The sequence below is a fragment of the Saccopteryx bilineata genome, chromosome 3, assembly GCF_036850765.1.
Source record: "Saccopteryx bilineata isolate mSacBil1 chromosome 3, mSacBil1_pri_phased_curated, whole genome shotgun sequence".
Lineage (NCBI taxonomy): Eukaryota > Metazoa > Chordata > Mammalia > Chiroptera > Emballonuridae > Saccopteryx > Saccopteryx bilineata.
In genome coordinates, this window is record NC_089492.1 from 254,290,045 (window position 1) to 254,313,170 (window position 23,126).

At 53.3% G+C, this 23,126-nt stretch overlaps 1 protein-coding gene across 4 annotated transcripts in view; it reads left to right on the forward strand.

Moving 5' to 3' along the window:
• The window catches only part of TRABD2B (TraB domain containing 2B), a 217,803-nt gene that overhangs the window by 185,148 nt on the left and 9,529 nt on the right, over positions 1 to 23,126 (forward strand). For 3 of the 4 annotated variants that reach the window (XR_010730455.1, XM_066269258.1, XM_066269259.1), the window contains exons 5-6: positions 13,839 to 13,929; positions 17,027 to 17,296. Coding sequence is in view for 3 of the 4 variants with exons in the window: in XM_066269258.1 (XP_066125355.1) it covers positions 13,839 to 13,929; positions 17,027 to 17,296 (361 nt within the window). In the remaining variant the exon portion in view is untranslated. Of the gene's footprint in view, positions 1 to 13,838; positions 13,930 to 17,026; positions 17,297 to 23,126 lie in introns of those variants that run through there. The other variant, XM_066269260.1, reaches the window with a different exon arrangement.

Genomic DNA, 23,126 nt, shown 5'->3' on the forward strand with positions numbered 1-23,126 from the left:
CCTCTTTAAGGCCACACTTGAAGCTGAACAGTAAGAGCTCTGGGCTCATGGTGGAGCTGGGCTACAGCCTCTTGTGGCCTCTGGCAAGTCCCTTCCCCTCTCACAGCCTCGGTTTGCTCATCTGAACTGTAGCCATTACTTGGGCCATCGAAGATTCCAAGAGCTACTCAAACAGTTTTCAGAAAGGAAGGCATTCCTGCAGTGGGGCCTGCAGCAGTCAGCAGGAGTGGCACCTTGACTAACACATAGAGAGGGCAAGGCTACTCTCCTGCTGCAGGACACCTGCTGGGGACCTGGCCTGAGTCAGGACAGCTTTGGGAACCGCAGGGAAAGAAGTGCTCCCCAACACACCCTTTCACACCATCCGGCTGCCTCCCGGATCCTCCTGCCAATGAGCATGCATTAGGGTGTCTGCTCTGGGATGGCCTCCAGCCGACCACAACGGGAGAGCCACTCTAATTTCAACCAGCTCCCAGGCTCCTAGTGACCGTGGCCATGAAGGAGGTCAGTCAATGATCCAGCATTCTACATGCTCCACTTGAGTGGTAGGACCTTCTATCCTACCTGCCCAGGTCCCAGGACCAGAGTAGCCCTGGGTTTGGTGGTAGCTAACACCGGTTCTTTCCTATGCGCAAGGAACCAGCAGAGCCTAGAAGTTAAAAATCACAATAGTATGTGTAGCCTTGGACATTGATTTCTTTTCCTGTAATCCAAGTTCATGCGTGGGACACAAATGTCCATTCAGGAGCCAGGCCAGCATGCAGGCACCGTGTCCAACTCCAGTTTCTTCCCCATCTCTGACATGCAGCTGGTTCCTCGTGGGTCCTGTTGGCTCTATGGCTCTAACGCACTTGGGAGGGACCATGCCAGCTAAGGCAGGAGAGAGAGAGGGCGCTCATGCTTCCACCTGCCTGCCCCCCACCCCCCGTGCCTATCCAGACCCTTCCCAACCACCCCTACTCCAGAATGCTGCCCTGAAAGCCCACAGCACACACTGGGATTTCCAGTGCTGATGGCAGACTGGCCCTACCTCTGTTCTGCTCCACAGCGGCATTCGGGGCAAAGGATCAGAGCTTTGGTGTCAGGATGCTTGGGGGTAAAGTGTGGCTCTACTACTGTGAGCTAAGTGAGCCTGGGAAAGCCATCCCACCTCCAAGGGCCTCAGCCTTTCCTCTATAAAATGGGGATAATGTGCCTGCCTCATCAGGTAGTGCTAGAGATACTCATTGAGATCACAGGGTTAAAACTCTCCACCAGGATGGAGGGATCCTTATAATAAAACCCCTAAGTGTGCCAGCCACTGGTCCAGCCTCTTGGCTTACATCACCTCTGATCTTTACAGTAACATCACGAGATGGGTTTTAATACACACATTTTTCTAGATGGAAGCCAAGGCCTGGCGAGGGCGAATAGCTTCCACGAAACCACGCGGGCAGGCCTTCGAATCCCGGACTCTCGGGTGCGGGTACGGGTACGGGCCACTTCTCCTGTGTGCAGCCCCATTGCTGTGTAATTCTGGAAATGTTAATGATTCCATGGGGAGGCTGTCTTTTCAGCCGGAGCATCTCACAAAAGAACACTTAGCTAGTGTCTTGATGTTTCCGCAGCGAGGCGCCGTGTGGCCTTGTCTAACGGCCAGCAGAAGAGCCTCTGCAGCGGGTTCAGGGATGGTTGGGGTGCAGATGTGTGAAAACTCTGAGCAGGCCTGGGGAGCATTGGGGGCTTGGACGGAAGCACTGCCTCTCCTGGAGGTAGCTGTGACCGGTGTGCAAAACGACATTCCAGAAGGAACCAGGCCACTGCCAGGAGGAGCGAGCCAGCCCGGGGGGAGGGGAGGTCTGATTCCCGACAGCCAGGATGGTGCAGATGGACAAGCTGACCTTGAAGGGCCCCCAGAGATTTTATGTGGGTTTTTGAATTTCCTCTGGTCTACAAATAAATGAGAAAAACAACTACAAGGTGAGGAATTTTTATTAGCTAATTTTATGTACTTTGCTGGCTTATCTTTTAGTCTGAAATTATCTTTTTTTTTTCTACTGTGTTTGAAGTTAAGTATCCTTTTTTTAAAAAAATGATGATGATATAAGACAAATGGGGCTTTTAAAACCCTTACTTGGTAAAATAAAAAATTAGTAACTGGACTATGTCCACCCACTTTTTCTAAAGATAGGAGAGAATTGAGCATGCTTAACGCATGATGTAGATACTAGAGGAGGATGATAGGAAAGAGAGAATGGGAAAGAATGTCTACCCCAGGGTTTGAGAAGGCAGGGAGGGGAGTGTCCAGAGCTCAGGGAGAGGATTTAGCCTTGGGTACAGGAGGACACCTTCGCACCTGTAATAAAAGGGAAGGAGGGAGGAGGCCAGCAGGCAGGCAATTTGGTGGTGGGAAGTCAAGAGAGTTCTCATCTGATGGCTTCTAATAAGAGCTCCACTCTGTAAAATAAAATGGAGGTCACCAGCAGAGAAAGAAGAGAAAGGTGGGAGGGCTCTTCGTTTGAAGAGAAGAGAACATTTGAGGTAATTTCGAGAGAGACTGGCCATAAGAACTGACATGGAGAGGAAGTTAAATAGATTTCATATCATGAGCCAACTACGATTGATTGGTAGTGGCTGCCTGGAGTGGGCTGGTATAAAGGGTGATAATGCCACAGGAGAGCTCAGCAAAGAGGTCCTGATTGATTAGTGATGTCTGCTGTGGATCAGGATTAGGGCACATGTTTGTCATGTATCTGCTGTGTCTTCTAGGAACACAAACAATGCTGACTGGCAGTGAGGGCCCTTGAACACACGTTAATCTCAAGGCACAGATTGAAAGGTTTCCTACAGGAACAATGAACAACTAGGGTGCAAATGTGGGTGTTGCCCTCCAGGAGTTTCCTGATTCTATCCTAGTGACCCTTGCTCAGTGAGCATCCCGCTGTGTGGAACTACACCAAGGCAGACACAAACCTCCTCAAAATTGTCAACACATAGGAATGTTCTATAAAGATATACTGGACCAAATCACCCAACTTTTTCTATTATTTCTATTACTCTATTCCTAGGAATGTCCTATAAAGATATACTGGACCAAATCACCCAACTTTTTCTATTATTTCTATTATTCTATTCAGTCACATGGCATCTTCTGGACCCCAGACTTCAGGGAGGTCTCAGTCCCAGGCACGAGAAGAAAATGAAAATTTTGTCCCTAGCTCCAGGGAACTGGGGCTTTTTCAGGGTATGTTTACTTGTTCAACCACCCTGCAGCCTGGAATAGAATGAGCAATGTAGGAACTGGCAGAGCTGGGTTGGAAACATAGCCAGACTTAAAGGGAGACCTCTAGGGCCCATTCATTTCAAAATCTGAGAGCCAGAGGTCATCACAGGTTATCACACATTCTATAACCCTCGTGTGTTATAATCTCAAAAGAATTCTAACTTCTGACATTGCAAAGTCCTTTGACCCTAACATCCTATTATTTTAGGGCTGTGTGGTTCTAATATCTCAACAGCTATCATCATAGCATTCTAACATTTTGGCATTCTAATAGTTTGCCTCAATCCCTCTTGGATTTCTTGGGAGGAGTGCGGAGCTAAGAACCTTCTAGGACCTGGAACTTCCTCTGTGTCTGGCTACTGCCACCTGCCTCCACCAGAAGCAGGATTTCAAGGGTTAAAAGGCAGGCTGTGTGAGCATGAGAGACAGAGGGCTGTAGCTGTTCCCCTGAGCATGCGCACAGTCAGCACACCCAGCCTCCAGGCCAGTGCCAGCCTCTGTCTTACCCCAGCTGCGGTGGAGTGCAGCAGACCCACAATCAGAGACAGGCTTGTGGGCCTGGGACACAGAGGCCTCTTGATAGTGAAGTGTTAGGTTTAAGAGAAGGGAAAGATCGAGGCCACCATACCAAACACCTTTAACATCTTTTTTTTTTAAAGTTTAAGCCAACAACCACATTATTTGTTCATGAATCTGTAACTGGGTCAGGGCTCAAAGAGGTGCTGCTGGCATCACCTGGGACATGTGACTGGACTGGAAGATCCATTTCCAGGAGCACATCTTTTTTATTAATAACAGCAGCCAGTTGCTTTCTGAGAATGGGCACCATCCTGCTTAATACCCAGACCCATCAGCACATGTGACCTCTAGGTCCTCAAGTCCCCTTGGAGGAAGACAGGATGGTATTTATTATCCCATTTGGCAGATAGGTAAATCAAAGTGCAGATGGGAAAGAGAATATCTTTGAGTTGGAGAGGAATGATGGTCAGCACAGACTAGGTGACTCCCCCTGATGGCCAGTCTTCCTAAAAAACTCATCCAGCTGCTGTTTGGGCCCTCCATTTTGCTGAGAATGCCCTTCCTGTCCTTGGCTGGGTCACCATGACCTCCTCTCTGGCTGCCACAGCCCCACAGGATTGCCTTACCACAGCCTGGCTCATGCTGAGCACGTTTTCCATTTATCAATTTAGGCTGTCCACTCCCTAAGTACTGAGGAGGCTGTCGATATCCACTTGGTGAATGAATGAATGAATGAATGAATGAATGAATGAACGAACAAACGAATGAGTGAGTGAGTGAATGAAAGAACCTACCCACACTGAGGCCCATGAGTAGAAGTGCCACCTGCCCTATGTTACCCAGTAAAAGCTGGACTAGAACCCACATCTGTTGCCTCCACGGTGTTAAGCCCAAGGGTTCAGCAATTTCATACCTGCTCTTTGGAAGGTGAAACTAGGTTGACAAGTGAAAATCCCTTAAAACCAACTATAAATAGAGTCCCAGGTACTGTTGTTGGTCCAGTCATGCAGTCAGAGGCTGGCGGAGGAGGGTATTTAGTACTGAGCAAGGGGAGGAGGCTGGGGAGGGAAGGCAGCAGGATGGTTAGGAAGGAATCAGAGAGAAGGGAAAGAAAGGGCAAGGTGAGGGCACAGTCAAGGACATGAGGGTGGGCAGCAGAAGCAGGCTGGTGTTGTGGACACTTGTTGTTTTCTGTGACCTTCCATACTGCCTTTTCAGAGACTTTTCTCTCTCAGATGCATAGACAGGGTTGTAGACAGAGCCAATGCCCCTCTAGTCCCAGCAATTCTTTGTGTACCTGGCAAGAGTTTGAGTGATGGCACTGAATGGAGGCAGAGAGAATGAGAGAAGGCTTCCTGGAGGAGGTGAGGCCAGTTGAAATTTCCAGTGCAGGTCCAGCTGCTTCTGATTTCTCACATCATCCCGTAGTCAGTCCTCAGGGCAAGACTCACACCCACTTCCCTGCCCTGCCTTGTACTCCACTCGGTGGCCTCAGGACCAGAAGGAAGCCCCTCAGAGCTCATGACTGGGCACAGAAGAGTGGCCATGGCCCCTGTAGAGCTTTTTCAACCTAAGAAACAAGAAGCCCAACAAACAGGCAGCACACGCCCAGCTGCTCTCTCCCCTCCCGGGCAAACGCCCACAGCAGCCACACTCCCCATGCCGCAGCACAAGGCCGCAGTGTCCGGAAGTGTTTCAGAATTTCCGACCTTGCTTCAAAGGACCCTGCTGCCCCATCATGTACACATCTGGCAGCTGGCAGGCCTGCTCTGGGCTGCAATCCTTGGCCAGCGTCCCTGTTCCTGTTTCAGCGCCTCCAGCCAGCCAGAGGAGCATCCCATCCGCTAGTTTGTCCCTAACGGGAGCCAACCCTGCCCTCTGGAGCAGGGAAGAGTCCAGCAGAATGGAGGGCCCTTAACCCAGGCTGGAGCACCAAGGCTGCTCCATCAGTGAGCAAGGACTTGTGGTGTGTCAGCTGTGGGTGCAGTGCTCCATCTGGCCAGTGTGGGGAGGGCAGGAGGAGAAAGTGTCCTCGATTTAGAGCCTGGGCTTCAGCACCAGGCTGCCTGAGTTGGAAATCCAGCACTTATTATAGGAAGTAACCCGGATGGTCCAGCTTTTATCGGCTGCGGATTTCCGCTCTGCAAAATGAACCTGAGAGCTATGCTGGCATTGTACAGCTCAGGGCCTGGTTATAGCGCCACCACTCAGTAAATGTGAGCCCTTGTGTTGTTGTTATTGTTTCAGGGTCCTGGCCCCTCAGAGCCCATGTTCCTCCAAGAACGAGACCCATACTGGAGAAAGTAGGCCATCCCAGGGAGGAGCAGGAGTGCTCTGTGGTCTCTGAGGACTCATCTGAGACACTTGCAGGGAAACCTCAAGAGCCGGGTCTCGGTTCCAAGTGACAGTGAGACTCAGGAGCGGGTAGGCCCCATTCCTATCTACATGGTTGGTCAACAGGGAGCTCCCCTGGAGACCTGGGTGCTGTAATTCTAGAAAAGAAGCTTCTGGATGTTATAGAGTATCACCATGGCCATAGTGAGCCCTGGGCTGGGCACTGCCCCCTGCAGGTCACAAAACCCATCACAAGCTCTGTCTCTTTGCTGACCTTGAACCACATTGCACAGTCATGCCTGGGTCTAGCAACATCTTAGACACCATGCCTGACCCATTTTGGGGTTTGCAGGACCTGGCATATGCCTGACGTGTGAGAGGTCCAGTAAAGGCTTGTGGAGAAGGGAGAAAGCACTGTTGGCTCCAGTCCTTGTGGGAGCAGGTTGGTCAAATCCCCAGGGTTTATGTCCTAATCTCAAAACCAAATACTGATTGCGGGAGGATCTGGTCCAAAAGAAATGAAAGGCTCAAACCCTGGGGATTTTCACCAAGCGTGTTGGCTTGAAGGGTGGGCTCAAGGTGGAGGGCATACTTTTAAGAGGAAGTACACAATTAGGAGAGGTCCTGAAAGGAACCCCCAAGCTGGGCAACTGTCAAGCAGGTGTCAGAGGCCCAGAAGCAGCTCCAGCCCGAGGGGGAGCCTGCTTTCTGCCCAGGAGCCCTGGCTTCAGCAGCTGCCTCCAAGAAATACCCTTTAAGTGGACACACTCTGCGTGTGCGTGGGCTTAGGCTAACCCGGCTCCGCCCTTTCTGCCTCCATGACAGTGGGCCAGTTCTGCTGGCCTCAGCGGAACTGTTGTTAGATCAAGTGAGAAAAGGATTCAAAGTGTTTGGTACAATCTAAAGTGCTGGGAAAATGGTAGGTGGGGTTGTTTTTCTCAGTATTTGTATCCATCTTTGCCTCACTAAAGGCAAAGCTGAGCTGACCAGATGAAGCCTCAGGGCTCTTTAGTTTCTGACGCCCTGAGTTCTAGCAGCCTCCAGAGAGGAGCAGACAGTAAAGTGGGCAGAATGGGGCTCCACCCAGCAGGGCCCAGCTCCCTGCAGCGTGTCCAAAGCCCCTCTGCACAGACCTGACAAGCACTCGTTGACCCCCTGTTTGTTTGCACACCTCCAGAGAGGGGGCACCCACTCCCCTGCAGGGCTGCATAGTTGCCTGGGAGAGTGTTCTTTGGGTCCAGCCAAAAACTGCCCCCTTTACTTAACCTTATCCTGCCTCATTCAGAATGCCACCACTCAGACCTCCTGCCCCAACCCTTCACCCAGAACCACTGTTGGTGGCCAACACACGCCACACTCTTTTTCCCTTTTGTGCCCGTGTACATGCAACACCCTTGGTCAAGAAGGCCTTTCTTTCTTCCCTTCCTCCGACTCACCTGGGGCCCCTCCTCACTGACCCCTAGTCTGGGCCCCACCCCTTCCCCTTCAGCTGTGCAGCTCCTGTAGTCCCTCCCTTGCTGCACGGCTCATGCTGCCTGTCTCCGCTCCATCCTGTGATCTCTTGGGAGGTGGGGACATGTGTCTCAGGTCCTGGCTTAAGACTGGGTACAGGAGGCATCCTCTCAGCCCAGGCCCCCAGCCCGCCCTGGGCTGGCCCACAGAAAAGGAGCAAAGAGGCTCAGCTGACTGAGAAGCCCCGTCAGAACCCCCAACTGCCAGTCCTTCCCCTGGTCCCTCCATCCAGCCCTCCTGCCACACTTCCCCACGAAAACAAACACCGCTGTCGCTTGATATCCGGCTGCTGCTCCTGGCAGCTAGATTAGCATTTGAAAGTTTTCCCTTGCATTAATTTCAGACGGAACATAAATATGGGCTTGGGATCCCTCTTCCAGGAGGAGAAAACTGGAAACCCAGTGGACTCACGGGAGAGAAAACATGTGTGCTGGCCGAGGGGAGCCCGTGTTACTTTGGAGCTTTTGTGGGAACATCTGGTCCTCCCCCTCCTCCCCTCTGCCTGGCCCCCCAACACTGTCTTGAAATTACCCTGTTAATTGGCGGTTGTTCTTGCTGAGTACTCACACACTTTCCCTCCGATCTGGTGAACCTTGGAAGGTACACATGTTTCTGACAATTTCCTGCCCCCAAAACATGAACTCAGGATCTCCTGCAGCCGCCAGGACTGCAGAGTGGGTGTGCAAGGACGTGCAGTGAGTGAGGACATCTCTTCGCCTTTTACCAGCTGTGTGACCTGGGCGAGTCCTCTCCCTCACTGAGCTCCATTTCCCTCATAAACTGGGGGACGTCGAAAGCTGCCGTGAGGATGAAGTGCAACAATGTTAGGGAAGTACGTGTACCTGGGAGGCTCCCTAAGTAGGAGTGTATGTTCAGGTCATCAGGTGATGAAATCATAGAAGTGGGAGGACCTCTGGGGAAACTGAGGCACAGAGCAGGCAAGGAAGCTGCCCAGGGTCACACAGCCAGGTGGGTATGAGGCAGAATTTCTGTCTTAACCCCAGCATAGAACTCTCCTTCTGTCCCACCCTGCCTTTCCGTGTCAGAGGGTAAATTGGGGCTGTCCGGCTGTGCCCAGCCTGCCTGTGCTCTGTTCATTGAGCCATGTGCCTTGCTTGACACAGGTCTGTGTAGGTCCGGAGAACAGGACCCTTTTCTCTGCACTAAAACATGGTGGCGCTGTGCTCACTCAGAGCAGGACACCTTCCCTGTCTGTATCTGAATGCCTCTGGAAGTGGCACTCTGGCTTGCAGAGTCAAATGAGATGACACCATACCAGCCCCACCATTCTCAAGACATAGAATCTTCCCCAAGCCCTTGTTCTTTGCCTCTCCCTCTGAATCCACCACACCCTGGGAGTTCTGGCTACCTGGGTCCCTCCTCTAGGAAGCCATCCCTGATGTTCTCAGTGGGTTAGTCTATCCTCCACCCTTGTTTGCATTTTGGGGTCCTCTTTGTCCTCTCTCTTTTAACCTCTTTCTCTTTTCCTCTCTGTCTCTGTCTCTTTGTATCTCGTTGCACCATCCTTGTCTCTCTCTCTTTTTATTTTAGAGAGAAAGAGAGAGAGAGAAACATTGATTTGTTGTTCCATTTATTTATACATTTATTAGTTGATTCTTGTATGTGCCCTGATCAGGACTCGAACCTGCAACCTTGGCATGTCAGGATGATGTTTTAAGCAACTAAGCTACCTGGTCAGGGCCTCATCTTTGTCTCTTTCAATCCCTTTCTCTCTTTGTCTGGATGTGTCTTTCTTTCCTTCTCTCCTTACCATTGTCTCTGTGTCCCTGCATGTTTCTAGTGCCTGACTCTGGGCCCCCTTCTTCTCCTCTCCACTATTTCCTCGTGGCCTGGAACTCCGTGTCTTCCTGTTAGTACCCGCCTTCTCCCTGCTCCCTGTGAGTCTCTACCACTCTGTCTGCGACTCTGAGTGCCCCATCCCCCACTGTCCTCCCTCTCTTTCCTCTTTTCCTCATCCACGTGGCCTCAGCAGATGAAATGGAACGTGCCTTTTTTTCAGAGAGCTGGCCAGAGCACAGCTGTCAGTGCTGGAAGGAGCTGCTGAGCGGTGGCCAGGAGACCCCGGGAGCCTGGGCAATCCACGCAGGCTCAACCCCAGCACCGGGGCCCCTTTGGAAACTTTCCACACCTTCCCGCAGGTTCCAGGATGGGTGTGGTGCCGGTTTCAGGATTTCTGATCTTGGAGGGAAGCCTAGGCCCTGTCCGCCAGCCCCCGGGGACAGTGTGCACTGGGCCCTGACTCAGAGGCGGATCCAAGAGCCAAGCTCTTGGGATTGGTGGAATCTGCGTGAGCAACAACACCAAAGGGCCGGCCAGGGCTACGAGGGGAGGGGATCATGAGCTCAGGTCTCCTGGGGATTGGATGAGATCATAGAAAGGATATGAAGTAGCAAGTTTTGTCATTTATTCATTCAACAATCATGGAGCCACCGCTATAGGCCAGGGTTGGGCTCAGCCCTGGGTCAAAGATGAATCAGACATGTCCCCTGTATTTGAAAAGCTTACAGTCTCCCATCAAGCAGCTTGTTGGGAACATGCTCTGACAGAGGCAGCTCCGGGGTGTGGGAGGATCATCCTAGCTGCAGCGAGGAGGGTGACCTGGAGGGAGACAAAGGAAGATGGTGTTGGCAGTGATTTCAGCAGAAGGTGATGGTAACCCGGGCTGGAGTCAAGCATGGTTAGAAAGTAAATCCAGGGGGATCCTGATGCCTGAATGGATGAGAATGATGAGGGGAAATAGAAGAGTCAAGACAGGGTTCATCTGACTTGGAGAGCTCAACTGAGAGACATCCTAGGAGGAGAGGCTCCACTGGATTTTGTAGGCTCTGGGGGACGTTAGATGCAGATGTCCAATAGGCCGTTGGTCAGACAGGTCTGAGCTAGGGCTGCAGTTCCAGAGTGGTCAGTGCTGTATGCTAATTGGAACCATATGGAGGATGATTTGTCCACAGACTGAGTAGAGTGAGAAAAAAATGAGGACCATGGACAGGTTCTCAGGGGTCCTCACATTTCTTGGGAGCAAGAGAAAGAGGACCCCACCAAGAGGACAGACAGAGCAGTGAGAGGAGGATGGACTGGGCAGAGCAGTGTTGTGTGGTCCCCTGAAACCAAGCCCCCACGTGGGTGAGGTGCCGGGCTTGAGGGCGATGGGCACACGGACTCAGGAGAGAGCAGATTGCCCGGTACAGTCCCAGGGCATGACCTGACGGGAAGGCCGCCTCCTGGAGTCGGCCAGGGAGCAGCAGGAGGGCCCCGTTCTCCCTGTCCTGGAAGGAAGGTGGTGAGGGTGAGTGTGGCTTAGAGAAAAAAGTCTTTTCTGATTGCTGTTAGAATTCATGGGATAACAATTTCTTCCAACTTCTCACAGTGTCTCGGGTATTCTCTTCGGGGTCTTAAGCAGCACAGTAAGAGCCCGAAATTGCTCAGGTGGAGGGTGTGGACGGGATGCTGACCAGACCCTAAAACATTGCCGGGAAATGCTCAGAATCTGGTGGCGTCCTGTAAGGCCTGGTTCCTCCAAGTGCCCCCTCTGCCAGCTCCAGGAAGGCTGCTGCAGCACTCACAGGCCTTCAGAAAATACTCACTGCTGCTCCTGTGCAGCCTGAGGCAGGCTCTTTTCCCTGGCGGCTCCTCCTAGAATCCTCTAGGCGGACCACTGTTGGGCCTAGAAGCCCTTGTCTTTAAATGGGTCTCCATGGAAGCAGGGAAGGAATTGGCTTTGCTGCCAGGAGTGGATTCCAAGAGCTGCTGGCAAGGAACTCCTGCAGCCTGTGCCCCGGAGGCTGCCACACCCGGTCCCTCTTCCAGCCCAGTCACGCTCGGGGACAAGCAAGAGTAGGGATGCCTGTGGATTCAGCCAGGGGCCAGCTTAGCCCTCAGTCAGGAGTGTATGCTGGGCTCTTGCAAACAACATTAATTCCTCTTGCTTCATTAGGGCTTTGCAGCTGCCCAAACTGTGGGCCAAAGGGAGGCACGCCTGTGACACACAGGAAAGCAGGCTGGGGGCAGAGAAGCCACTTGCTCAGGATTACATAGCAGAGACTCACAGCCTTGGCGAGAACCTGGGTCTGCTGTCCTCAACAGCACTGGGTGAGGGCCAGAGCCTGGGAGCACCTGTCATACCTGCGCTGTCCGTGTGTCTGCTGCAGCTGGTTGCCCAGAAGTGCCTCACTTATCTCCGAGCCTCTACACATGCTGTTCCCCCTACCTGCAGCACCCTCCTTTGGTACCTCTCTGTCTCATCCTTGCCAAGCTCTTGTCCCATCCTTCAGCCAGCAACACCTCCTCCAGGAAGTCTGCCCTGATTCCATGTTGGATTACGTGCCTCCTGTGCTCTTCCTTTAGCTTAGTATTAGTGCCTAGATCAAAAGAGCCTGATTCTTGAGACTGTGGGTGCCTGAAACAGTCCCCCACCTGTGCACACTGTCCAGCACTAGATACGCTCTCACTCCTTGCTTGTCAGATGGACAGATGGAGAAAGGGAGGGAGAGAGGGAAAGAAAGTAAAGAGGGAGAACACACTTTGATAAAGGTCTCTGGAGTCAAATAAAGCCTTCCCCATAGAACAGGGGTCCCCAAACTACAACCCGCGGGCCGCATGCGGCCCCCTGAGGCCATTTATCCGGCCCCCGCCGCACTTCTGGAAGAAGCACCTCTTTCATTGGTGGTCAGTGAGAGGAGCACATTGACCATCTCATTAGCCAAAAGCAAACCCATAGTTCCCATTGAAATACTGGTCAGTTTGTTGATTTAAATTTACTTGTTCTTTATTTTAAATATTGTATTTGTTCCCGTTTTGTTTTTTTACTTTAAAATAAGATATGTGCAGTGTGCATAGGGATTTGTTCATAGTTTTTTTTATAGTCCGGCCCTCCAACGGTCTGAGGGACAGTGAACTGGCCCCCTTTGTAAAAAGTTTGGGGACCCCTGCCATAGAACCTGAGAGCTAAGGGAGCCCGTAGGTATTATTATGCAGCTCACTGTGTTGTACGCAGACAGAAACAGGGCATTCCGGAGCCATGGGTTTGCCCAAGGTCTCAGAGTGAGTACGGGAGGGAGGGGTCCAGGACTAGATCCCATCTCCCGTTCCCAGGCCAGAGGTGGACCTCAGGAACGGTAGCAGGCTGGCGAGAGAGACTGCTGGGTGGGGGACTTGCTGGAAAGTGGAGAAGCTAGGCAGGAGGTGGGGGTGAGGGTGGCCGGTAAAGGGCTGCAGGCTTCACCTCTGCTCCAGCCGCCACGCTGCCCCAGCCTGGCTTCCTCTGTGCTGGGGCTTCTCCGTTCCCTTACAGCCTGTCCACTCTCTGTGCTCAGAACCTCCCTGGGGCTGTCAACATGCTGACCTTCCGGCTTCCACCTGTCGCCACCCATCACAGGCAATCAGAGTAGCAGTACAGGGATTTCCCCCAGGTTCCCGGATGAATGGTGAGCAGGAGGAGCTGCCCATGGGGGTGAGCCGTAGGGTAGGCATGTATTCTTGTCGGAGGGTGCCAGCGGCCATTGCCTCTCTGCCCCACTGACCAGGTGAGGAGGCTGAAGACCAGGGAGCAGGAGAGGCTCCACAGGTTGCTGACTCCCCGTAGCTACTGTCTCCACAGTTGCTTGGCCTCCCGAGGATTCTTTCTAACCTCGCTAACTGGGAACCTTCACCGTGTTCTCTGACCTTGGGCCGGCACCCTGCAGAAGGAGGTTGACTCCTGCTCTCATCTGCTACTGTGGGTTATATGAGTTATAGTTACATTCTCAGTGTCTAGCACAAGGCTGGCCACAGAGCCAGTGCATCATAAATGTACCCCCCACCGAAAGAGTGCTGAAGGGTGTCTCTATGTGGACAGTCCAGGCCTGGGTCACCTTCAGGGTATGAGGCACAGGGGGGCCACAGGAAACCTGGCCAGCCTTCACTACGTGCCAGCCACTGCTCCTGTGGTCCTCACAGCCACTGTGGAGGTGGCTATTACAATCGTTCCTCCTTTACAGAGCGGGGAGCTGAGGCCTAGGAAGGTACAATCAGTGAGCAGCAGAGCCAGGATTTGGAGCCCGGCAGGGTGGCTGCAGAACATTTTCCCAACATGCCGTACTGCCTCGCAGGGAGCCTGGGGCCTCAGTTTTGGTGTCGGTCCCTGGCCTAAAGCTGTCCCCAGTTGCTGGTGTCTTGGCATCTGGCTGAGCCCAGTTTGTGTCTTGTGTTCCAGGTCACTTTCTGGGGAACAATACAGTCATTGACGTTCTGCGGCAGGCAGGGCTGGAGGTGGAACACACGCCCGCAGGGCAGACCATCCACAGGTAAGAAGCCGAGATGTCTGCGGGTGTGGGACTTGCTGGCTGCTACCGCCCATCCGTGGGCCATGCCTGACCACGGGCTTCGTGTCTGGCTACACCCTACCTTCCCGCTCAGGCCTCGGGTGAGTGTTGTCGAGAAGCCTCTGGTGAAATGGGACCTTGCAGGGGCTGGCTTTGCCCACGCATCCGGAGAGGAAAAGCTGGGCTCGAGGTGGGAGACTGGGAAGGAGGCTGGAGCACAGCCTCGGCAGGAGGGAAGGTGGGGGCCTGGGCAGTGCTGGTGGGAACGGGAGGAGAATTAAGTCTTGAGAGATGTTCAAGGTTTAGAGACTGGTGATCGGGCGGGGTAGAAGGACCCAGTAGGATTCTTGGGTGCCTGCCGAAAGGACTTGGTGGACGCTGGAGCCCTGAACTGAGATGGGCATGGGCGGGATGAGCAGTGGCTTCGTCTCTTTCCTGTGTCCCAGCCCCATCCACGCCTGGTCCTCCCCTTCCTCTGAACTCACTTTCCTCGCTGCTGCCCATTGGCTGTGCCCATCCACCTCAACTCTCCTGCTAGAGCACACCCACTCCACTCATGTAATGGTCACCTCCTCTTCCTGTGGGAGTCTCCTTCCAGGATCCGAACACAGGGGTCATCTGGGTCCATGAGTGGCCACATTGCCAGTACCAGGCCAGGAACAGCGGAGGTGTCTTCATGATTGGCAGCTCCTTGAATCGGTCACAGGGTCCTCAGGCTCAGCTGTCCCATGTGCCCGTGGTCTGTCCAACTTTTATGGATGGGCTTTCCTCAGCCACCCTCAAAGCTGACCATAGTCTGTTTTAGACCCCTGTCCCTGATGTTACAAGACCCAGAGTCCAAAAGAAGCTTGACTAATTATAGTTAACATTTGTTAATAGCTCACGGTGTACCAGGCTCTAAGTGCTTTTAGCTCATTGAGTTCTCATGACAATCGTGCAGCAGGAACTATGAGTACCCTCATCTTAAAATTGAGGTACCTGAGGCCCAGAGGGGTGAAGTCACCTGCAGAAGGATACACAGCTCATATAAACGGCAGTCAGGGCCTCCCTAAGCTCCTAACCACTCCCTGGGCCCAGTCTGGGGGTCAGGGTGGGCTCTGAGGGGGAGTGCTCAGAAGTGGCTGAGGCCTGCTCTGCACTGTGCAGAGACAAGCCTGGGCTGCCTGCTGTCCTCGTGTGGGGCCGTTGTTTCCCCGTCTCCACGGCACTTCAAGAGGACCTTCGGGATTTTCTCAGGCTGGACTCTTACCTCTTCTCGTCTTCTGAGCCAACCTGACAAGCCTGCTCTTTCTGAATATTTGAGCACAATACAAATCAGATGATACTAAGCCTAGGAAGGCATGTTTGAGAGGTATGGGACAAGGTAGCCTTGGGGACAAACCATTCGTCAAGCTGCCCCACACAGCCCCAAGGACCTTTGCCTTGAAGCCCATTGTACCTGTCCAGGCCAGGGTAGGGGCGGGAATGGGGGGGGGGCGGCTGCAGGGGCTGCCTCGGCTCCTATTCGTCTAGAGCCCAGGCATTAAAGGAGGCCCCCCACCCCAGACCCTGCTCCGAGGGCTGTCAGCCGGAGTCTCCTAGCACACGCTGAAATCCTGCGGGTGGGGTGAAGAAGCAGAGATGCTGAGGAGGCCCCGACAATAAAAGCCATCATCGGCCACAGGTGCTTCCTGGATCCGTCTTTTTGTCTGCCTGTTTTGAATGATCTCCCCGGCATCTGCGGCATCTCCCAGACCCCGGGAATCTGGAGTTGCCATGGGGGCTGGGGGTGGGTAGGCTGAGATGACAGCCTTCTCTCCTTCAAGAAGAGAGAAGCCCCTCACCCATCATGCCTGTGGGAGTGGAGGGCCCCCTGACCTTTGCAGTTCCCAGAACTGTGGCTCACCTTCTCCCAGGGATGGGTGGTCGGAAAAGGAATTCCACTTGGGCCACAGAAGGAATGAAAGGGAGAGGGGCAGAGGATGTTCCTAGGCTAAGGAGTCTCTGAGTACACCTGTATGAAATGTGAATCTCACACACACACACACACACACTCCTCTGATGGACGCTTTAGCGCCTACTGCAGCCAGGCTCATTAGCTTGCTGGCCAACATTACAGAGAGGCTTGTCATGTGCCCAGGCATCTCATCCATCCTCATGAAGTAAGTAGCTTTCGTACACCCATTCTACAGCTGCTCCTTGAGACAATTGCATCGCCTGTCCTTGGTCACACAGCCTGTGAGGTGCAGTCAGGATGTTCACCTGTGTCAGCTTGAGCTCGAGTCTGCCTCACTCTGTCCTGCCTCCCTGAAAAGGTGCTCAGTAAATGTGTGTGACATACATGAACAGGTAGTTGGCTGAATGACACAAAGAACCATGTTAATATTTCATTAATAATATGAATTACTAAAATGTTTCGGTTGTTTGCTATTTGCCAAGCACTGTTCTAAGTGCTTTGCCCATATTAACATACATAATGCTGATAATTCTCCTATGAGGTACAGGCTGGAATTTTACAGAGCAGGAGACTGAGGCCCAGCAAAGTTAGGTAACTCACCCAAAGTTCCTCAGCCAGAGCTTGTTGAATGAATGAGACCCAGAGCCAGAGACCTGCGGGTGGCTCAGTCCCTCATCTCCTCGTGGTCAGGGCTCAGATGTCACCCAGCAGCACCCGGCAGTAACCAGACCACTTTCCCTGCCCAACGCCCCACCCCCACTCTGTCTCCCCTGTCTCTGCTTTGCCTCTCCGGCAGCCATCACCATCTGACATCCTGCATGTCTTACTCTCCATTTTCTGCTTCAGAATGTGAACTCGAAGAGAGCAGGACTTTGTTTTGGTTACTGCTTCTGCTCAATTTCTAGAGAAGTGCCTGGTGCAAGGTAGACACTCAGTATTTATTGAATCAGTAAATGAAAGAAAGAGTCAAATCTCTTTCTTTCAGCACCAGATCGTGGTTTCCCTGGGTTATCCACCCCGGGCCCAGCGGGGGCACCCTGGCATCTTCTCCTACCATGACAACTTCCCCACTGAGGCACACCCTCGTCACACGTGAATGACACGCTGCAACACGTGTGCCTCACGAGCTGTCGCCCTTTCCAGCCCTTCCGCCAGGAGCCCTGCTCCCCCACCTGAGGGGACCTCGGCGAGCCCAGCCCCCATGACCCCAGCTGCTGCCGTCCCTGCAGTGCCCTCGGTGACCCCCACTGCCCCGCCTGAGGAGGAGGACCCAGCCCTGTCCCCACACCTCCTGCTCCCAGACAGCCTCAGCCAGCTGGAGGAGTTCGGGCGGCAGAAGAAGTGGCACAAGAGGCAGAATAAACACCAGCGGCCGCGGCAGTTCAATGACCTCTGGGTCCGCATCGAGGACAGGTGAGCTGGGGAGAGGCAGGTGTGCGTGCGGGAGCTGGGCTGCTCTCCCAGACAGCCTCCCTTGGGCCCCCCGGGGGCCGGGCACACTCTGTCATCTGCTCTGAAGAAGCTCAGCAGGGGAGTGCTCCTGCACAAACCTCGGGGCTGGCTTGTAACCCATTCACGAGGGTCCTCCTGTTTGTTCATCTGCCAGGGCTTATAGAGCACACTCGCACCCGATATTTCATTGTTATTCTCAAAATGAGACAAGTATAGTTTTCTCAATTATAAAGGTGAAGGGATGGAAGCTTTCTTCAAGTGCAGTGGACAAAAGTCTGCTTTGCCCTTCATTTCCTGGGACAGTCCTGGTGTGCAAAGCAGGCTGCATTTGAGCCGGGAGGAAATGGAGCAGGCCAGAAGGTCTGTGTGATTGACACCCCAGCAGGGAGGCTGCAGAGGGGTCCTGCTGTACGCTGTACAGAGAGACGCAGAGGGCCAACGAAGCCTTAATGCTGTGGGTTCAGTCTCAGCGGGGGATGGGGAATTCCTGATAAACCTCTTTGAGAAATGGGCAGCTGCAGCTACTGTATTTATACCTCCCTGTCCTCTGCTCATGTGGCCTTCCTGCCACCCTGCACTACCCCCTGGGCCTTCTGTCCCCAAAGCTCCTGCTGTCCACCCAGATGCTGTCTTCCAACCTCTGCCTGCAGGCTCAGGACAGAGCAGTCTCCCTAGATTCCATTTTTGGGGCAAGAATCTTGATATTTGGTGAATAGCCTCACCAGAGCACGCAGGATGTCCCAGGGAGTGCTGCTTGTGCTTCGTGCCCCAGCAGTAGGCCCTGTGGCACTTGCCATCTCCATCTGTACCCTGCAGGTCGCCATCCGAGATTCCCTGGGCATCCCCGGAGAGAATCGCCCTTGTGAAACAAATTCCCCACCGCAGGCGGTCTGAAAACCAGCACCTGCAGGGGCCTGGGAGGCTATGTGTTGAATGCGCACTGGATGTTCTTCTGAGCAGCCTTGGAAAGCGCAGACTCAGCTCTGCATTTCCAGATGTTGATCCAAGGCCCAGGGCGGGGGTTGTGTCGGGGGTCACAGGAGCTGCCTCCTGTGCTATTCAGACATGATCCTCCTGCAGCCAGGTCTCTGAGTCCTCGACAAAAAGTTAACATAGTCCAGTCCACTCTCTTAAAAGTGCAGGGTGTTCACGATCTTAAAGAGACTTCCAGCAAATAAGAGTCAAGTCCATTGCTCCTTTGGCCGTGTGTTGACTGAAAGTTCCTGGACTTGGGTTCCTGGGAAACATACTTCTGCAGAGCCCTCGCCAGCCGGGCCTGCCTGAGGCAGAGGCGCTACTGCGATTGTATTGACTGCAACACCTTCGGCTCAAGCGCCCAGGATGGGCCGCGCCCTCTGAACCTGGAACAAGGGCACGGGGTTACTGAGCTGCTTCCTTCAGCCCCGGGGAAGGCCACGGCCGCCCTGGAGGTGCTGACACCCTTCACCTGCTTCCGCGCTTCCATCAAGCAGGTCACTCGGCCCCGATCAGCCCTTCGGGTGACCAGGAGACCTGACCAGTGGCAGGTCCGGCCCACAGGGTGGAAGGAGGCTGGGCTGTCAGCTCCAGCAATGAACCCCCCATGCCCTAACTATGTCTGAAAGGTAAATTTGGGCAAATGACTCCAAAAACAGTTTCCTATTCACAACATGTAGCCCCGAAATACAGAGCCTGGTTTCAGGAGAAGAAAACAGCTTTTCTTTGGCAAGAGAGAGTCCTTCTTGGTCCCAACACGTAAATTATGATTGGATAACTTTCTCCCATCTGGTTGGGTTGGAGAAGGAAGTTTCCACCACCAGGCAGCCTGACTGTTAAAAGTTTCCCCTCCGCTTCTTAGGGAAGTAGCTCTGGGCTCTGGGAGAGGCCTGTGTGCAGACACAGCTCTGTCACTCCCGGGTCTCAGTCTGTCCTTCCTCTGTAGCCCTGTTAACCAAACCATTCTCTTTAGAGTTTTCATTTCATTCAGAGTTTTCTTATTTTCTTCCTCCTAAATCCTCCTGGAGCCATCCCCTCCTCTCCGTCCCTCCTCTCCGTCCCTCCTCTCCGTCCCTCCTCTCCGCCCCTCCTCTCCGTCCCTCCTCTCCATCCCCTCCTCTCCGTCCCTCCTCTCCGTCCCTCCTCTCCGTCCCTCCTCTCCGCCCCTCCTCTCCGCCCCTCCTCTCCATCCCCTCCTCTCCATCGCCCCTCCTCTCCGTCCCTCCTCTCCATCCCCTCCTCTCCATCCCCTCCTCTCCATCTCCCCTCCTCTCCGCCCCTCCTCTCCGCCCCTCCTCTCCGTCCCTCCTCTCCGTCCCCTCCTCTCCGTCCCTCCTCTCCATCCCCTCCTCTCCGTCCCTCCTCTCCATCCCCTCCTCTCCATCCCGCCTCCCCAGCTCATCTTCTTCCTGGGATCACACAGCAGGGTCCTAACGGGTCTCCTGATCCCAGTACATTGCTTCTCCTCAGCTTCAGAGTCTTTGTAGCTCCCACCACCACCAGGCTAACTTCCACAGCTCTGCCCAGACTCAGAGCCTGCCACCTCCTTTCCTGCTGAGGGATACTGAGGGCTCTGTCCTTGCCAGGTTTGGGCTGCCTCTCAGCAGGCTGTGCCCTGCCCCCTCCATGCCTTCATTCTTATATCTCTCTCTTCTGGAGTGGGTGCCATTTTTTGAGCTCCAGCTCTGTGCCAGGCACTTACTTCCACCATGTCCCATCAGGAGTCCAAGAAAGGCTCAGCCAGGTCAGGTAACTTGCCCAAGACCACACAGCAAGGCAGGTGTGGAGTCAGAATTCGCACATTGGTTTTTCTAATGCTAAGGGTCACGGTCATTCATCCACCATGCCTACGTCCCTGCCATCCTCACCTGGCAGGTGTCTCTCCGTGCTAGTCTGGATGAAGTTTCCTTTCCTGCCACAGCTGTCCCTGCTCCTCGCTCCCTGAGTTCCCGCAGCCGCCCGTGGGTGCCCTGTCCTGGCACAGTCACACAGACTGTAACTCCTCACTGGTGTTTCTGGCCCGGGAGCCTGTGGGGGCAGAGCTGGGTGGACCTCCGTGGGTCACTAGAGAGCTCATGGAGGGCGTGTTGAGTGAGCAGAGGGAGAGTTGGGTGGGGGCTGCTAGCGCCTAGGCAGGACAGCACCTGGAGCAGGCTTGGCTCCCCTCGCCCCTCATTACCCGAGATGTAAACACACGGGAGGAAGTTTAGAGAAGCAGCAGCCCGTGGCAGGATGATTTATGCGGACCCGTGGAAAGGGCTGAGCTGTGTCCGCTGATGGCTGCACAGCGGCGGCGGAGGGCTTCGCAGCTGAGAGCCCAGAGGGCCGGCGTGGACCCCTCCCCCGCGGCTGCGTGCAGGGTGCTGCCCCCACGAGGGAGGGCCTCTGAGGATCCTCAGGGTCTCCTTCTGTGCAGTTACGGCTTTGCCTGGTCTGTGAAGGTCAGGCCAGCTCTGTTGTTCTCTGCGTCCACGGGGTGTGTGTGCATGCAGGGTGCTGGGTCACCAGGATTGGAAGGACAATCAGGATGAGGCAGGTGCAGGAAAGAGCCGGGCGTGGCCTGAGGCGAGTCACAGGCACAGAGGGGACGGCAGCACAGAAAGACACAGTCTTGTGGGTACCACGATGGAGGGCAGTGCGTGTTGGCTGCATGTGTACAAGGGGGTCACTGCCTTCTGGGCCCAATTTCCTCTGAAGTCTGAACTGAAGAGTTCTGAGGCCCGTGGGCTCCAGGGCAGGCGGTGCACCGTCCTGTTGGCCGGCCCGTTCTGCCTTGGAGTTCTCCAGCTTCGCTTCTCCCAGCACATCCCTCTCCCTGGTCCAGGGCGGTGAGCATCTCCGTGGGAGGCCAGGACCGCATCTGATTAGAGGTAGAAGATGCCCTCATGAGAAATGGGAAACAAGACCCCTCAGTAAATAAAAGCACAGGCTAATTCAGGCAGAACAGGATTCCAACCCCTGCCCCACATACTTGCTTTGAAGCGTAGCGGGAAAATGAGATGATGCTTGTAAAGTGGTGAGCCGGCATCACAGCACCGGCGACACTCAGTGACAGCCGTCTGCAGTGTTGGTGGCGAGGCTGTGAGCCTTTGACAGGAGCTGCTTTTGGGCCTTCAGCACATTGTAGGCTCACAGCCTGAAATGAGCCACTGGGCAGGTGCTGCGAGATATCCCCCACTCCACCCCACTGAACAAGAACGTGGTGGCCACGTGCCGGATCCACAGCCCTGTGTTCCGGGCTGGCGGGGACCAGAGTAGGAAGACTCTCAGGTCATGGCTGGGCAGGGACAACTCCCCACTCTCTTGCAACTAAAAGAGCCCTGAAGCCACAGTCCATCTGCACGTGCCTGCCCAGGAATTCAGTCAGTGAGGGCGGAGGGTCGTGGCCCAGAGGGCCGGAAGTGATCCTGGAGGTGGAGGGGCGGGAGAAGGAGCCTCCAACAGAGGAAGCCACATGGCCAAGGGGTGGAGGCCGGCGCGGATCTGAGATAGCAGGATGCTCAGCTGCTGGCAAACCCATCACTTTATTTATTTTTTAATATTTCAGTTATAGTTGACATTCAATATTAGTTTATATTAGTTTTAGGTGTACAGCATAGTGCTGACAGTTATATAATTTATGGAGTAATCCCTCGATAATTCTAGTACCCGTCTGGCACTATACAATTATTACAGTATGACTGACTATGTCCCCCTATTCTGTACTTGGCATCCCCGTGACTATTCTGTAACTGCCAGTTTGTATTTTTAATCCCTTCCCCTTTTTCACCCAGACCCCCTCAGTTTGTTCTCTGTATCTATGAGTCAGTTTCTGGTTTTTTTGTTTGTTTATTTTTTCTTTAGATTCCACATATAATTGAAGTCCTACGGTTTTTGTCTCTCTTTGTCTGACTTATTTCACTTAGCATAATACCCTCTGGGTCCACCCGTGTTGTTGTAAGTGGTAAGATTTCATTCTCTTTTTATGGCCGAGTAATATTCCGCTGTAGATATGTACCACCTCTTCTTTATCCATTGGGTTGCTTCCATGTCTTGGCTATTGTAAATAATGCTGCAGTGAACACAAAGGCACTTGTATCTTTTAGAAATAGTGTTCTGGGTTTCTTCGGATAGCTATCTTCAGATAGAACTGGAATTGCTGGATCATAAGGCAGTTCTGTTTTCAAATTTTTGAGGAATCCCCATACTGTTTTCAATAGTGGCTGCACCAGTCTGCGTTCCCAACAGTGCATGAGGGTTCCCTTTTCTCCACACCCTTGCCAACACTTGTTGTTTGCTGATCTATCGATGACTGCCATTCTGACAAGTGTGAGGTGATATCTCATTGTGGTTTTAATTTGCATTTTTCTGATGATTAGTGATGTTGAGCCTCTCTCCATATGTCTATTGGCCATCTGCATGGCCCCTTTGCAGAAGTGTCTATTCAGGTCCTCTGTTTTTAATTGGATTGTTTGGGGTTCTGTTTGGTGTCGAGTTGTATGAGTTCTTTATAAATTTTAGATATTAACCCTTTATTAGATGTATCATTAGTGAATATGTTCTCCCATTCAGTGGGTTGTCTTTTCATTTTGTTGATGGTTTCCTTTGCTCTGCAAAAACTTTTTAGTTTGGCGCAGTCCCATTTGTTTATTTTTTCTTTTGTTTCCCTTGCCGGAGGAGATAGATCAGAAAAAATATATATATTACTAAGAGAAAAATGTCAGAGAGTTTGCTGCCCATGTTTTCTTCTAGGAGTTTTATAGTCACTTAGATCTCTGCTTGTGTCTGGTGTGCTTGGCCCAGGGATGCCAGAACCAAAGTCTCCTCCGGCAGGAGC